At 28.9% G+C, this 15,546-nt stretch overlaps 1 protein-coding gene across 5 annotated transcripts in view; it reads left to right on the top strand.

Annotated features, from left to right (window-relative positions):
• The first annotated feature begins 1,700 nt into the window (after positions 1 to 1,700).
• tup (LIM1_Isl and LIM2_Isl domain-containing protein tup) overlaps positions 1,701 to 15,546 on the top strand; it is a 49,144-nt gene continuing 35,298 nt past the window's right edge. For 3 of the 5 annotated variants that reach the window (XM_067264123.1, XM_067264121.1, XM_067264119.1), the window contains exons 1-3: positions 1,701 to 1,924; positions 5,521 to 5,710; positions 12,032 to 12,363. In XM_067264123.1, the coding sequence (XP_067120224.1) occupies positions 1,903 to 1,924; positions 5,521 to 5,710; positions 12,032 to 12,363 (544 nt within the window). In that variant the 5' untranslated portion in view covers positions 1,701 to 1,902. The remainder of the gene's footprint in view (positions 1,925 to 5,520; positions 5,711 to 12,031; positions 12,364 to 15,546) is intronic. The other 2 variants (XM_067264122.1, XM_067264120.1) reach the window with 1 other exon arrangement.

Here is a 15,546-nt window from a genome sequence, read left to right as displayed (position 1 = left end):
TACTTTAAAAGTATTAATTTTTTTATACAAAACTGATTAAATTTAATAATAATAGTACGTTAAAATGAACGATAATAATAAAAGTGCAAAATTAACTGATAAAAATATATTATTTTTCATGTTAACGTTGCCATAAATTAATATTTTTTTCGTTTATATGTTGTTGTTGTTGTTATTATTATTATTATTATTAAAATAATTGAATAAATTATACTATTTTTTAAAAATAATTTAAGGGTGCTGAAGGTTTGGTAATTTTTTTAAACGAGCCTAAATGCCTACATTCTCCCTGCCCAGAAAAAAATTCCATTCGCAAATAGGGTCTATAATCAGACACATTTGTGGTCAAAAAGCAATTATTTAGCAATAGAACTATTATTTACACCATTTAGTATTACTGGCAGTCATTCACCATAGGTTTTCTTTGCTTGTAGTAGTAAAAATTAATGCTTTGCGGTGCTTGTTATCTCGCTTCGAATTGGGGTTATAGTCAACACTCAACAAAGACCTCCCAACGACTTTGAAAGCAATAAGACCTAAGGGAAAAATCTAATACAGGATCGAAGTTAGGGACATTTAATATGGCACAAAACAATTGAAAACAAATAATTTAAACACGAAAAAAAATAAATAAATAAAAATTGTATACGTAACTATTAAGCCTGTGTGTAAGAATCAATAACTTTGTAATAGAAACAACGTTTATTCGGCCTTTAAATTTTGATTGCAAACAATTAACTGGAATTGTTCCGCGAAAAATATGTTTCCCGGAATAAATCGCTAGTTTTCGTACCACGTGACTGACCAAAAAATAGTTATTTTTCGGGGATAAAAATCATGTTTTTAGTGGGAATCCAGGATTCCTTTTTAAAATGTTCCTAGAAGGAATTTTAGTGTTTTATTAATTCGAAATTGTGTAATTTGTTTTTTTTTTTTTTTTTTTTGTGTGTTTTTTAATTTTTGTATATTTTCTATGAAAGATTAGCTAAAGTTTCCTTGAAAAAACTTATTAAAATTGTCCAATAATAGTTTTTTTTTTTTAATAAATAATATCACAGTCTTCTGTAAGTTAGGCCTCGTGGCCTACTTCTGGTCCAACTTAGCACTTTGCTAATTAAAACTTAACACGTTTAAACCCGCAACGTTCAGTCTATAGATCGACTTAAGTTTCTACATTTACAAAACGTGACAAGATTTAATTAAAGATTTATACGTATAATCGTTTAAATGGCAATTTAAAAGTAATTTAGAATAATTTTTTAAATAATTTATTTTCAATAAGTCTCTGTGTAATAAAGCACAAACAGTAATTAAAATTATGTTTAAAAAAATAAAATAAAATAAAATAAAATATTATTTTTTAACCTAATTAACATCTATATCTAGAAGCTGTGTGTTTCTCTAGTTGTATAAGTGTGTAGTATGTGTTATGTGTTGGTTGTTAAATGGAATTAATTATGGGTTTTACAAAAAAAATAAATAATAAAAAAAAACTATGAAAAAATCCAAGTTAAACGGCAGGAATGAAGGACAATGCATCTCTAGATAATCCCAAAAATCAATCTCCGATCAACAAACAGTGCTGGGAAAGCTCATAAATAATTTATTCGGGTCTAGAGACATCAGCCAATGAGAAGAGAGGAGGGTGTTACCCATCTGGGTATAGCCACAGTTGCTGACATTATACTCGTGCAGGCTGACGACGCTAGAGTTCCATGAGGACCCAGTCAGGCCTAAGAACAGTGAATAGTGCACATGGCTGTTGTCTGCTTCAACTTAAACCATCTCAGACTTTAAATTGATAAAAGTGGAGCTTGGATAAGGCTCGATATTTTCATTTATAAAAAAGTGCCCAACCATTCTATCAAAATTTCACCCTCAAAGTCAGAAGACAGCGGCAACATGGTAGATATCCAGCCGCAAAGTAAGTATATATATATATTCACGTGTGTATATTATACTAACTTAAAACGTTATCCGGATAGAAAGGGGGTGGTGTAGAGAATTCTTAAAATTATTTTCTCCGTATTTTTGATTCGTCGTACGTCATCCGTTCTTCCATATCGGAATATATCGTGATGTGAACAAACACGTGTGTAGAATTAGGGTAGATTATGTAGCTGCTGATTGTTAAGGTTGTAATGATCTAATTAGGAAACTGTTATAGGGTAGGGGTGGAGTGAACAGCTGGTCGAAGACACGCAAACTGTTCAGATGAGTGACTATAGAGAGCTTCGACTAGTATTTCTGATAGTTGATATACAGTGTTTACGTTAAAAATAAGCCAAGTTGGAGTAACGCCTGGAAAAATCCGTTAGAGAAACTTTAGGTCTAAACGAGGAATTACGCCTCATTTAACTGATTAGTGAGTAATTCCTTAAACTAACATTAGAATAACGAAAGGAGTTACTTGTGCTTCAGGTCATACGCACCTGCAAGCCCTGAGGATAGAAAGCGTAAGACTAAAAATAGATTTCTCCTTAAAATGCCAATATTTATTTTAACGATTTCGACAGGTGGTTAAAGTCCAAAATAACAGAACGGTTAGGATTCTAAAATGAAAGAGATGATGATATTACAATTATTAAAATTCATATTTTTCAATATGTATGTGTTGTTAAAAGGTCGAGAGTTTAGGCCAAAAGTTTTCCCACGTTTCACTGAATAGTATGCGATGTTTAAATACCTGTAATAGTATAATGAATCGGCAAAATGCTCGGTATATTATCTATCTAAGGCACATCTGATCTTTATCACAGTTTAAGTGAATACCTACAGCAAACAAACATTAGAGTGTATTTTTTTTTCTTCTCTCTCTCTCTCTCTTTCTTCTTTTCTTGAAAGTATTGACGATGGCAAAGTGTAAGCGCATTTACAGTTAGGATGTGTGTAGAAGGTATCTTCAACAAATCTAGTCCTTTGCCGGCTCCTGTCAACAAATATTGTGACAGAGTCACGGCAGATGACAGTAGTAAGGGGTGAAGGGAAGCACGCTATTCCCAGCACGACGTTCTAAGGAACTCCCTACAGGGAGTTCTCGTTATACAATTCCAACCCTTAAACTATCTTATGTCAGCCTAGGCGCACACTCTAGTATTATATAAAAAATAAATTTATATATATATATAAACATACAGATAAGTTATTCATTATTTAAACACTCAATAAATATATAACGTGTTTGAAACCGTATGATAAATGACTTTTAGAGAATTTAAATGTAGATTTAACACGTGTATTTAATTTAATTTTATTATTGTAATATTTTATTCTTTATATTTACAAAAAAGAATCTTATTGTCTAACCGTATGACTGCATAATAGTTAATGAGACGTTGGATATCGCGTGAGATGATCGTTCTTGATCGGATCTACAGTCGTAATAGCAGAGATCACGCGATACAACTTTTATCGATACACTATATAATCGTTAGCATAAAATCTATAAATGGATCTGGAATCAGACATAAGATCTAGAACGAATTCTTCACTATAATAGCTGTATCGATGCTAATTCTTTGTTGTTAGTTCAATGAGGCTGATTACTGTTATGACTAAGGTAAAATAATAGGACCCGTATAAAATATATACAATTAAAAGAAAGCGACGATGTTTAGTTGCGAAACCTATTGACATTTCTTATCTTTCTATATAAATCTTTACTTTTTAGATCCACCACTGATAACGTACCGACAAAACTATCAAAGAAATGATAGATTATAAACGCGATATACAGTATATATGTGTGTTATATATCAGTTAAAGAGCAATTCGTTGGAAATAGAAAATATATTTCACTAAAAAAAACTAAAATTATATATATCCTATCAAATTATAAGCGCATTTACGTAAGAATTTGAAGTAATAAATCCAATAAATAATTTAAATGGGAGGTGTTTGTGTGTATATATATATATATATATATATAATTCTTCGATTATTGATTTAAAATAAATATAAATCTTATGTTTTAAGTGTTAAAAATTGTGTTAAAAAGTCGGAGACTTTATTAAAAAGTTATACATTATCTAAATGAATGTAAACTAATCGATAATATTAATCAACGTAGATTAAAGATCGATTTTATATTTTGAATAGATTTATAACTTTAACAAGCTCTTTATTATCATAAAGCACTTTCAATACATACATCATCAGTTACAGACTGATTTATTTAGGTTGATTTCATTAATTTTATAAACGACATTGCTTCATTATTAAGTTCACTTTACTTTTAAAGCTCTCTAATCAGAACGTTTTCAAGCTTCATCAATCATTAATTGCGTATTAAGAATAAATAAACTATAGCAAAAGCCTTCAATAATATCATTGAATTCTGTCAATAAATGTGGAAAATGGATTTTATATTTTCTATTAATTATTATTAGAATTAATATTATTATTTAATTTTTAAATTTATAAAATTAGAACGTAGTCCGAGTTGAACGTTAATGCTTCAGGTCTATTGTCACTTTCTTAGTTGATCCGTTGGCTCTAGTTCTATTTGTAAAAATTCCTGGTAGTGATTTTTATTGTTCGAGTCTAGTTTCTTGGTTTTTCTAAAGAAATCTCATATCTACGTTTAGAATTCTGCATGAACATTCCATTTACGGCCGGTTTCATCTGAATAGAGCCGCAACCGTTTAGCCAACAGTATGAAGTTGGTTGATAACATCTATTGGAGCAGCTATTTTTCGACAGATTTTACTTCGAAAAGAATACGTAGAAATCTCTAGACCAATCGGATCTACTTTTACAAATCCGTGAAAAACATTTGCATAAATAAAGAAATAAAATTCATACGATAAACACGAGTATGCCTAACATCGGATGCTGTGTGTTGATTAAACCTCACCTACGGTTATAAATGTCATTTAATTCATCTTTTAATGCTAAAATTTATTTAGGCCTTTTTTAAAATTACTTAATATTTAATAAAATTATATTTTTCTAAACTAATCTCTGAAACTTTTTAGCAAAATTCGTATGGTATGTTCGAGAGTACACGTCTCGAGTGTCCCGTTTTCGGAAACTTACCTCTCGATATATGGAAAATTTTCTAATTATTTAGCCCTTAATTAAAATATTAAAAGGGTTAATTACGTTGTTAGATGCGGGCTAAAATGGGCTTGCAAGCAGACTTCAATATAAACAGATTTGATAAGAGTGAAAATTTGAATATTTTTTGAAAATATTTTACTGATTTCTCTTCTAAGATATGCAATGCGAAATCCTTTCGCTTGTCAAACTATAAAAAAAACACAGTATTAAACCATTACTAAAATTGTAGAACTTAAAATTCGAGGAACGAAAATAGGATCAAGCGAGGCCTAAAGCTTACACATGATCAGAATCTTGGAATATAATTCAAGCAGACTATTAGAAGTTCTTATTATAATATTCCAAAAAAATAATAATAATACGGTTTATATAAATTTGAAAATTAGCGAGAATTAATTAATTGTTTTAATCTCATTGTTATGCAAATGAATTAATTTTTTTTTATTTTCTTGCATGTAGAAAAGCGGCGGGTCTCCATGTGCGTAGGATGTGGATCACAAATCCATGACCAATATATCCTCAGGGTTTCACCTGATTTGGAATGGCATGCGGCATGTCTGAAATGTGCGGATTGTCATCAGTTTTTGGATGAGACTTGTACATGTTTTGTAAGGGACGGTAAAACATATTGCAAGAGGGACTATGTCAGGTGAGTAAACAAAGGCTTCTCTTTGATTAATAATGCAACAGTTGTTTAGAAATTAAAGTTTTATAAAGTTAGAAACTAAATTTTAAATATATAAAGCAAAAAAAAATTTTGATAGTTGAAAAGTTTTTAGTGTATAAAACAATAATAATAAATAATAATAATAATAATAAGCTATCGGATTTTTAAAAAAACGGGTTTTAAAATCTAAAACTAGGTGAAAACACGATAATTTTTTAATAAAACAAGTATATTGTTTCTACACGTTTTTTTAAAGGTCATTGTTTATTTATTTTTCTTTATCTAATTAATATTTCTAGGCAGTATCAATCTGCAACTTGAAGAAATCAATATTAACACTCTTACTAGCTTTATCAAGTTACTAAATGTATGAGATTTTTTGCCATGCGTTTCTGGTTTTGTTGTTTATATCTTAAGTTGTTCTCTTAAATGTAATTTATGGAACAGATATATATCCAATTTTTAAAAACGATTTTTATATTCAGATCAATGTAGATGAGTAACATTAATATGTAGATATACCTATATGAGACTTAATACGGGAAATATAGAAGTAATTGCTATATCGATACGGCATTAATGTCTAAATCTATAATTATCAAAATGGCTTTAAGCAAATTTTTAAATCGAATTTTTCAAATCTAATTTCGATCGTTTTTATGAATATGACCTTTTCTTTTCTTAATATCTGACTATATGCAAGTAATTGTAAAGCCCTTTGTCACCATTTGACAGGACCTTTCGGACAAATGAGATAATGATCTAAAGACCGTTTTAAAATTCTTAACCGGATATGTTTATCATGGATATCTTGCTTCGGGTTATAACTCAGTCCTGTGTGTGTCTCTTGTGCCATACGCATTTATTGACATTTTGTATATAGTAGAGTTTATTATCGAGAAAAAATATATATGCTGACTCGTTTAAATATTTTCTAAACGAAAAATAAATAAATAAATAAATGTTGATTCACGATTAAGGCGTAACAGAGAGGTTTTTGTTTTTTTTTTGTTCACGTGAAAATCTGTCTAATGTTTTTACAAGTTTTTAAGATTTGATAAACGGAATTAAATCTAGTAAGAAATCTATTTATTTTTTCTAGAATTTGTTTCAATATTGTTATTTTCTAGAATGAAATAGATTATTTCAGTGAAAGTGATTAGTTTTTAGAACGAAATGTTGTTTTGTAAGAAATAGTTCAGTTTCTGCAAGGAAATATAATCAATTACTGTAATGATATTTACATTTTAAATCAGTACATTGTATGAAATCTATGAAATGATTAATTTCTAGAATAAAATATACACCATAAGCAATTCTAGAGTGATTAATTTCTAGAACAGGTAGATTTAGAAAAATAACGATTAGTTTTAGCTACTAACTATTGCTAGTTTAATACCGAAATGCAATTTTTTTATTTTGAAATATGAATAAAGAGAATTTCTATTAAAAGATATTTAATGGTACGGATATAAAGTGTAGATTATAAAGTTTTAATCGAATTCTACTGACAGGGCGGATATAATTGGAGACAATGTAGAGTGTAGTTATGCAGATATGCCGTATATAAGGAGACAATACGAGTCCAATTTGATGTACAGTTCACTATCCGTGTCAGAATGGATAGTGAAGGTATTCCAATCGTCATCAACAAACTAAATTGGATCTTTGCAGAACAGAGAAATTGTGAACGCGATTACGTTGCTGGGAAGATAATCTCGTCACCAACTGACATACACGTCAACTGAAGCTACGAATACTGATAGAGATTTAAGTTTAACTTGGAAGATATGAGTTTGCCTTGAAGCTGAATTGAAGAGACGTGTCAGTGGATAAGTGTCATGTTTTTAGCTTTATGTTAACCCCAGGCACAGCTAATACTTTGACCAGAGAAGCTTTAAGGCAATGACTGACACTTCTTATTGTTTTACTTGTATTGTCTTCCATATAAGGTCGTTTACAATAGCTAGAGATTTTTATCGAATTTGATTTTGCTTAGTGATGAACAATCATTCTCGTAGAATGAATTGAATAGAAGTATATATATAAATAAACAAAATTCAAATTTTTAAATAATTTAAGTGTGACTAAGAAGCAGGAGACAATAATTATTGCTTAAAATTATATTCAGTCGAAGGTGTTGAAGTGACCACTAATTTTAAAAATTTCCGCTAATCCGTTTACTACTAAAGACGTGTTAAAGGTGTAAAAGATAACAAGTTTATGAAAGTCCTCAAAATGTCCTTGACATCTTTTTAGTTTCTACTAATCTTCGTTAAAATAAACCTGTTTAGAGGCCTATAGACTTATATACAGCATGGGTGAAATTTTGTTTCTATGCGAGATCTGAATACCTTATTCTATGAAATTTTAAAATTTTTATTATAATTAAATATTAATTTATGAAGAGATTTAAGTATTTAGATTTATTTATTAACATCATCAAAATGTGTGTGTTTTTATATGAATCTGATCGCTATAATTTAATTTATTAATTAAAAAAGAATATTTGTTTTATTTCAAAACTTAGATAAAATATATATTTAACGTTTAAAAAATATATATTTTTGAGTTTTTATTAAAAATTTCCTTCTACTTTAGGTGAATTTTTAATTATTTAAAACAATGCATATGTATAGAATTTGAATTTTTATTTTTTAAAGGTTGAAAAATGTATTTTTGTACAGACGAGGCATAGATTTTTCATTTGAATTTATCTTTTTAACTTAATCTGTATAATATTTACGCAGAATATAAAACAAAATAAGATATTTTAACAAATATTTTCATATTTGAACAATAAAATTGCAGGCTGCAGTTTGTTTCAAATATGTTGTATTTATTAAGCTTCATTTTATTGTTTATTATTGTTCATATTTATCATAAATTCCTACTTGAAAGCATATTTTTTTATTGTTATTAAAATCTAGACTATTTATTTTTTATTATAAATATTTTATTATAAACAAAAAAATGTTTTCAGTTTGATTTATCTTATTAAAAAATAACAATAACATTGAGAATAATTGTTTTTTTACTGTAAAATATTTTTAAAGATATGATTTATATAGTGTATACTGTAAATATCAACGTGAGTTTCTCAAGAATTTCTTCTGTTAGGTAATTTTCAAAATATTGCAACATTAGACTAGGATAATATTTTTCCTAACAGATAGAGAAAATTATATAAATTGCAGAAGTAGACCCGATAGCTTATTCAAAAATTCTTATCGTCTACTTTAAGTTCTGTAAGAATTTAGTTAAAGCATCTTAAATATTTTTAATAATTTCTTTAGATATTTTTAAGTTATGATCGCCATTAACTTACATACGATGAAGGATCTTTCTAGTAAGAAAACTACTTTTAAAGCACTTCAATCGCAAAAAAAAAAACAATTATTCTTTGTTCCATTCAATCAGTTAAGTTTGAATATAACAAGTTTATGAAGTTGTATATTATTTAAAAAAAACTAAGCCAAACATCTTTAAATGTGTGCAGTAGGCCATGTAACTCGTACAGAATTTACATTTGTGTTGTGACGTTTCTGTTTTAAAAAATGTAAATAAAAATGGCAGCAAAAACTTTTTAGAATTAATGCATATTATACTAAATTTCCGCCAGGATAAGCTTGAAAATATAAGTTAAAATGCGCTTTCATCATCATTCAAATTAAACTTATGCATCCTTTAACAGAGCGGAACGTTTTAAAAATCTTTTTAATTTTTCAAAGTCATTCTGACGTTTTTAAACAGTAGAGGAAAAAAAAGGCTCATAAGCCATAAGTGACAAACAAGATTAGGCTGCCAACAAACGTCTAAATCTCTATAGAAAGCTAACTTATCCCTCATCTATTAAGAAAACCGCATAAACCTTCGCCGCGTGTCAAGGGTGCGGAAAAAATACTTTCCATCCCATAATGAAAGCGTCCAATGATGTCGAGATGGGACCGGCCAATGACAAGTAGTAGTTGTCAGATAATAGATTGTTTCAACCACTGACGTCATTCTGACAAGAGTTAAATGACTTTAAACTTGATCTGTTACCCGCAGTGGTAACACAACAGAAACAGTTGTAACTCTACAGTTAGTAATTAATCACACAGACAATTTGGGTCATCTTCCTTCTACACTTCCATTACTTTCTTTTATTAACTTGGTCAAGGTAAATACATTACAAAGACGTAAGCTATGAGTTATCAAAACCGTTCAATTTTTTCCTCTCTAAGTGGCCTGTAGATTCTCTTCCACGCGCTTAAAAATATATAAAATGAAGACAGTTTTATGCGTGATCATCCATTTTTTTCTCTTTCTTCTTCCTTAATTTTCTTTTATATATATATAAAGGAAGTAAATTTTCTTATCAAAATTAACAGTTAATTGAGGAACAGTTTCCGATCTCACAACATTGTGGAATTTTTATAAAAACTAGAACTGCCTTAAGGTGTTGTATTAAGATATTTACATAGTACGTTATATGTCTTACTTTTTAATGAGATTGAGTTAAATTACACTTAATCTCGGTCTTTCAAGAGATCATTCATTGTTATTTATAGACAGCCTTTTCTGTGATGCTTTAGAAAATAAGAATTTTCAAGAATGAAACTTAAGTATAAACTTAATTCTTAAAGCTTAATTGACATATTATTTTAAACTTCAACATGCCAATTTTCGCATCTTTGTTCGAATTTAAGCGAAGTTTTTTCTTTCTTAGTTTTTGCCGTCAACATGCATCTGAATTAGGATTTTTACTTATATACAAGACTATCAATTTGTTATGGTGAAAAGTTTACTAAAATTAAAGGGAAATAGTTTGATATTAGAGAGAATGAAGCGTGACATCTAGAATGGAGAACCGTTAAGGATAAAAACCTTTTTACTAATAATAACTTTTGAAATATCAACACAACATTCAATTTGTGAGTAGAAAACAAACCAAAATCGTCATCAATGCGGTTCTTTTCATTATATTTATCCAAACATTGCCGAATACGGAAGTCTAAATTGGTCCCGCCTAGATATATGATATAAGTCCTCATGTGACCGACCATGCGGAAGCCAACATCGAGCAGATTGGCACAGAGCTAATTTCTTGATTGGATGAATTCACATAATGACATCAGAGAGGGATAGGCCTTCTCCCTCCACTATCATTTGATAGTTGCCTCTTCTGCACAGCTATAATAGAGGGGTAGATGTTTGCTTGTCAGTGGTGGAGCTGTTAAACAAACTGTTGAATAATTCAACTGGCTTGGCCGCTTGCCGATTCTGATGTGATTTCGTCGGTTGTCTGTTTGCTGTCATGACTTCATACACAAGGCATACCTGGCACCCTACACCATTTTACTGTCGAGTTATGCCTATACATAAACTTTCTCTTCTCGCATCTTTCCTGTTGTTGACATCATAAAAATACTTTCGTCACAGCCTACGAAACTTTCTAACACACTTTTCCCGAATCCAGATGGTTATGCACACCACTTAAACGTTTCAAAATTGAAAAAACTCCTTTTTTTAGTAGAGGCGAATCCCTCCGAATCCCTCTTAGTATAGCATCGCTCTATTTATCCAGTTCCAAACCGATAAATAACTATTATGTCACACTAGGACGCGTGTATATAATTTAATATAGGGGTTAGGTCTACTTTAAAGGTTTCATAAGTAAATCAGTACTTACCAAACTCTAAAGCATCACAGCGTTCGGCTGTCTTTACCTATAACCGGTAGGACATGGTAATAAAAGTCAAGACTCCACCCAACTTATCAGGTAGGCCTACATATTTATCATCTTTCTCAGTTAACAAAATTTATGAAAGAAAAAATTACAGGCTAAGCTTAACTTTTTTTCCCTCGATTTAAGTTTGTGAAAATACAGGAAATAATTTTCTCTAATGCTTTTATCCCAATGAATAAAGATTGCCTTCGAATTTATCTAGATAAAATCGTCATTCATAACAATAATTTATATACCGTTATGTATACAGAACGTCTATATTTCTGTGTATAGATATTTTTTTATAGTAGAGAGAGGGGAGAAACATTAGAAGAATTTGTTGAATGCGCCCTTCAAATCCCCCTTTGCATCATTAAAAGAAATCAAGAAGAACTTGTTTTAAACTCAGATAACAAGACGATAAGATTTAAATTATAACTCGGTTCTAATTTGCTAGGTCTGAAAGCCCCGATAAGTTCTCATTTTTTAAAAATAAAGACGGATTTATTTATTGTTGATTGCTCTAGTTTAAATAAGAAATAAATAAATCAAGAATAATAAGAATTTACTTAAAAAGTTTTCTTTTTGTTTAGGTTATTTGGAGCGAAGTGTGCCAAGTGTAACCAAGGGTTTAGCAAGACTGATTTTGTGATGAGAGCTAGAAACAAGATCTATCACATCGACTGTTTTCGTTGTGAAACATGTGCTAGACCTTTAATACCCGGTGATGAATTTGCTTTGAGAGAAGATGGACTCTTTTGCAAGGCTGATAACGAAGTTGTGGAAAAACCTCACATCACTTCGAACGGTACAGGTGCTGCTAATGGAACCAATATGTCCGGTGGTGCAAGTGGCAATACAGGTCTTCAGATGGCGGGTAAGGTTGACAATCTGAAGCGGAAGAGAAAAGTAAGCTGCGTTAGAAGTAAGGGACTGAACTTTAGACAATATCTACAACATATAGTTGTTTTTATGATTGATTTACTTTCGAAAAAAACGTTGCGTACTTTTCTTGATAGCTTTATTGTGCCATATCATAAATGTAGGTTATAGAAACTATCTTTATATAACGTTTTGTTTAGAGAAGTCTCCTTCTAATAATATCTATATATAAGTTATTAAATCATAAGATTTAATAAGGTAAATTGCTGTTTCGCTTATCTTTCGATAAATCTTTTTATTATATATAATCTAGTAACTTAAAATAAATGTTATTTGTTAGAAATAATGTTTTATCCGAAGGCCTATTGTTAATTTTGCTCTTTAGGCTTTATTTTTTAAGTAATTTATCATTTAAAATTACATTGATAAATTATGTTAATAGTTAAAATTAATTATAGTATAGTCAAATTCAAAATTTTATGCAAAATTTAATTAAAGTACGTTCATCGTACATAGTTACAGCTTTTAGAAAGTGCAACATGAAACATGCATTGAAATGGAGCTTAGCGCTGCCGATTTTTCTAACTTTGCATCAAAAATTGGAAGAGATTTTAAGTCGAATAAGTAATACAATTAAACAATTTAAACCAAAATATCTAAAATTCTATTTAAATAAATCTAAAATACGTTTTATTAAAATTTAATTTTCAGAATTCAGGTACTTAGATAATGCATCATTGCGCTTCTCTGCACTTTCTCTAAACTGAAATAAATTAAATTTCGGATTATATTGTGAGCACAACCGATGAAATTATGTAAATTAGGTCTATTTATCTGCTAAAATATTAGAGAACAAATTTTATATAAAAGTAAAAATTGGGAATTTAGAATAACTTCTGATGCTCGTAGAAATGATGATAATCATATCACTATTTTTTTTCTGTAAATAAGACAAAATCTATGATAGTAAGGTCTAAATTAATAAACAATTTCGTAAGTTAAACTCTTTAGAGTTTAATTCGTGCACTTCTAAACAAAGTTTATTAAGATAAAATTTAAGAATGTCGACTTATAAAGGCTTTAAGAATAAATTTAAAATGATCTTTCTACACGCAACTTCATGCAAAATCTGATGATATAACTACAAATTATTTCTATAAATTCATTACAACATAAACTAAGTTTTAATGAAATTTAATTTAAGAAAGGAATCACTCCTCCTCACCTTTTGTTCTATTTTCTAAGACAGCGTAAATTTGGTAGAATAAATACTACAAAAGTAATTTAATAAAACTTTATACTGGAAGGAATAACACGTTTAAAAAACCTTGAGCAGTACTTTATACATTAAAAAAAAAGAAGGAAGTTGGAGAGAGAAAGGGAAAGAGAGAGAATAGAAATCGGTAATTCCCAACATTATGCGTTAAAAAATCTAACAGATTGCCACGTTCGATTCGCTATATTAGTCTACATTTTATTGTAATTGTTTCGACGAGACTTCCTAACATTATGTATGGCATATGGATAGTGGTAATCCAATTTTAGTTACATTTATGTCATTTGTAGTGGAAAAGAAACAAATGCCAATTGCTGTTTATCATCTAGTTCTAAAGGAAATGTAAGAATTCATGACTAAACAGGGGTTGAATGTTAGTGGCTTGACAGTTTTACTCTCTCACGTATATTCTTTGAATCTGATTTGCCAGACGGTAGATATTGCGAGCCGCATATTCTCCAAGTCTTTGCAGATGGAAAACTACACCGATAAATATTTGATATACTACAGAATTGCATCCGAAGCTAGTTTTAATATATATATACATATAGGTATATATTCTTGTTTTTTAATATATATATAAAAAACGCCGAGTAGATGAAACTTTGATTTTCTTTTCAGACAACTTAAATGTAAAGGCATAAATAAAATATATATATATATATATATATATAACAGATATGTATGTATGTATGTATATATATATATATACATATACTCGTGTATATGGATAAAAGTTACGCTTTATTCAAAAGTAATTTTACAAGAAGAATGGTTTCTGAATTTGTTTTCTAAATTTACATGTCACTTCTGATATTTTCTAGTTTAAAAATGTTAACCTAAGATATATATATATATTGTCTAGACTATTCAAAGTAAGCTATTGTTGACGTTTTCTTTGTTTTTTATCCGTATTTAAATATGAAAAGTTTGTGGTTTTTCCATACATTTAATTAGAATTTAATGAGAAATTCGATTTTAATGAACTTAATTCTTCTTTTCTTTAATATTTTAATCTCTGATTTTATTAAACTTTTTTGGAAATTTAAACAAGGATTAATGCTTTGAAAATCTTTTTTTTATAATAAAAATATTTTTGGGGCCTTCTAAATATTATTTTTTTTAATTTTTGGCGAAGGATTTAAGTAAAATGAACTGATCTATATTATGACACCTTTCTTTTCTGGTGCAGGATTTAATGTTCAGCAACGTCTATAACTAAGAATAAGTCTGATTTATTGCAGAGAATTTAATTACTGTCCTGAAGTCTAATGTTAGCTAATGTTTTTCTTTTTCTTTTTTTTTTTTTTTCTTTATCTTTAATTATAAGGAGAAGACTATATAGCGCTACGCCATAAATTTCTGTTTAAATCGGATATTAAATCATAATTCATTTAATATTCTCGAATTTTAGCGACTATTAAAAATATCCTAAATATAGAAAAGAAATAAATCAAGACAAGTTTCTCATCATTAAGAAAATTAAAATGTGTATAGACGAAATTCAAGTTTACCTTTTTATTTATTTATTTTTTTTTAACCTATAAATTCACTATTCAATTAGAATTAACTTTCTTTTTTATCGATAATTTAAGTTTATTCGGTATATATAGGAAATGTTATTCTAAGCAAAAATCGATGAGAAGCATAAATTATAAGATATTGCCAAGTTTTGTTTACCAACCTTTACCATCGATTGGGTTTTCGTGTCGTGTGTCCATTTTTAAAACAAGGCTGTTGCATTCTTCTCTGTGAAAACTACAGTGAAGACTACTGTAAAATATATAAAAAATATACATAAAATTGATGTTAAAATGTCCGTGATGAACAGTTTTGTAAAAATCTTAATTCAACACCTTCGTGAATCTTAAAAACAAGCATTAAAAAAAAATTCTTAAAATTTCTAATATAATTATTTAATTAATTTATTATCCGATTTTCTAACTGTCT

The sequence above is a fragment of the Centruroides vittatus genome, unplaced genomic scaffold, assembly GCF_030686945.1.
Source record: "Centruroides vittatus isolate TY-2023 unplaced genomic scaffold, ASM3068694v2 contig_1824, whole genome shotgun sequence".
Classification (NCBI taxonomy): domain Eukaryota; kingdom Metazoa; phylum Arthropoda; class Arachnida; order Scorpiones; family Buthidae; genus Centruroides; species Centruroides vittatus.
Note: the sequence above shows the minus strand (reverse complement) of the source record. Positions and strands in the feature narration are given on the sequence as shown.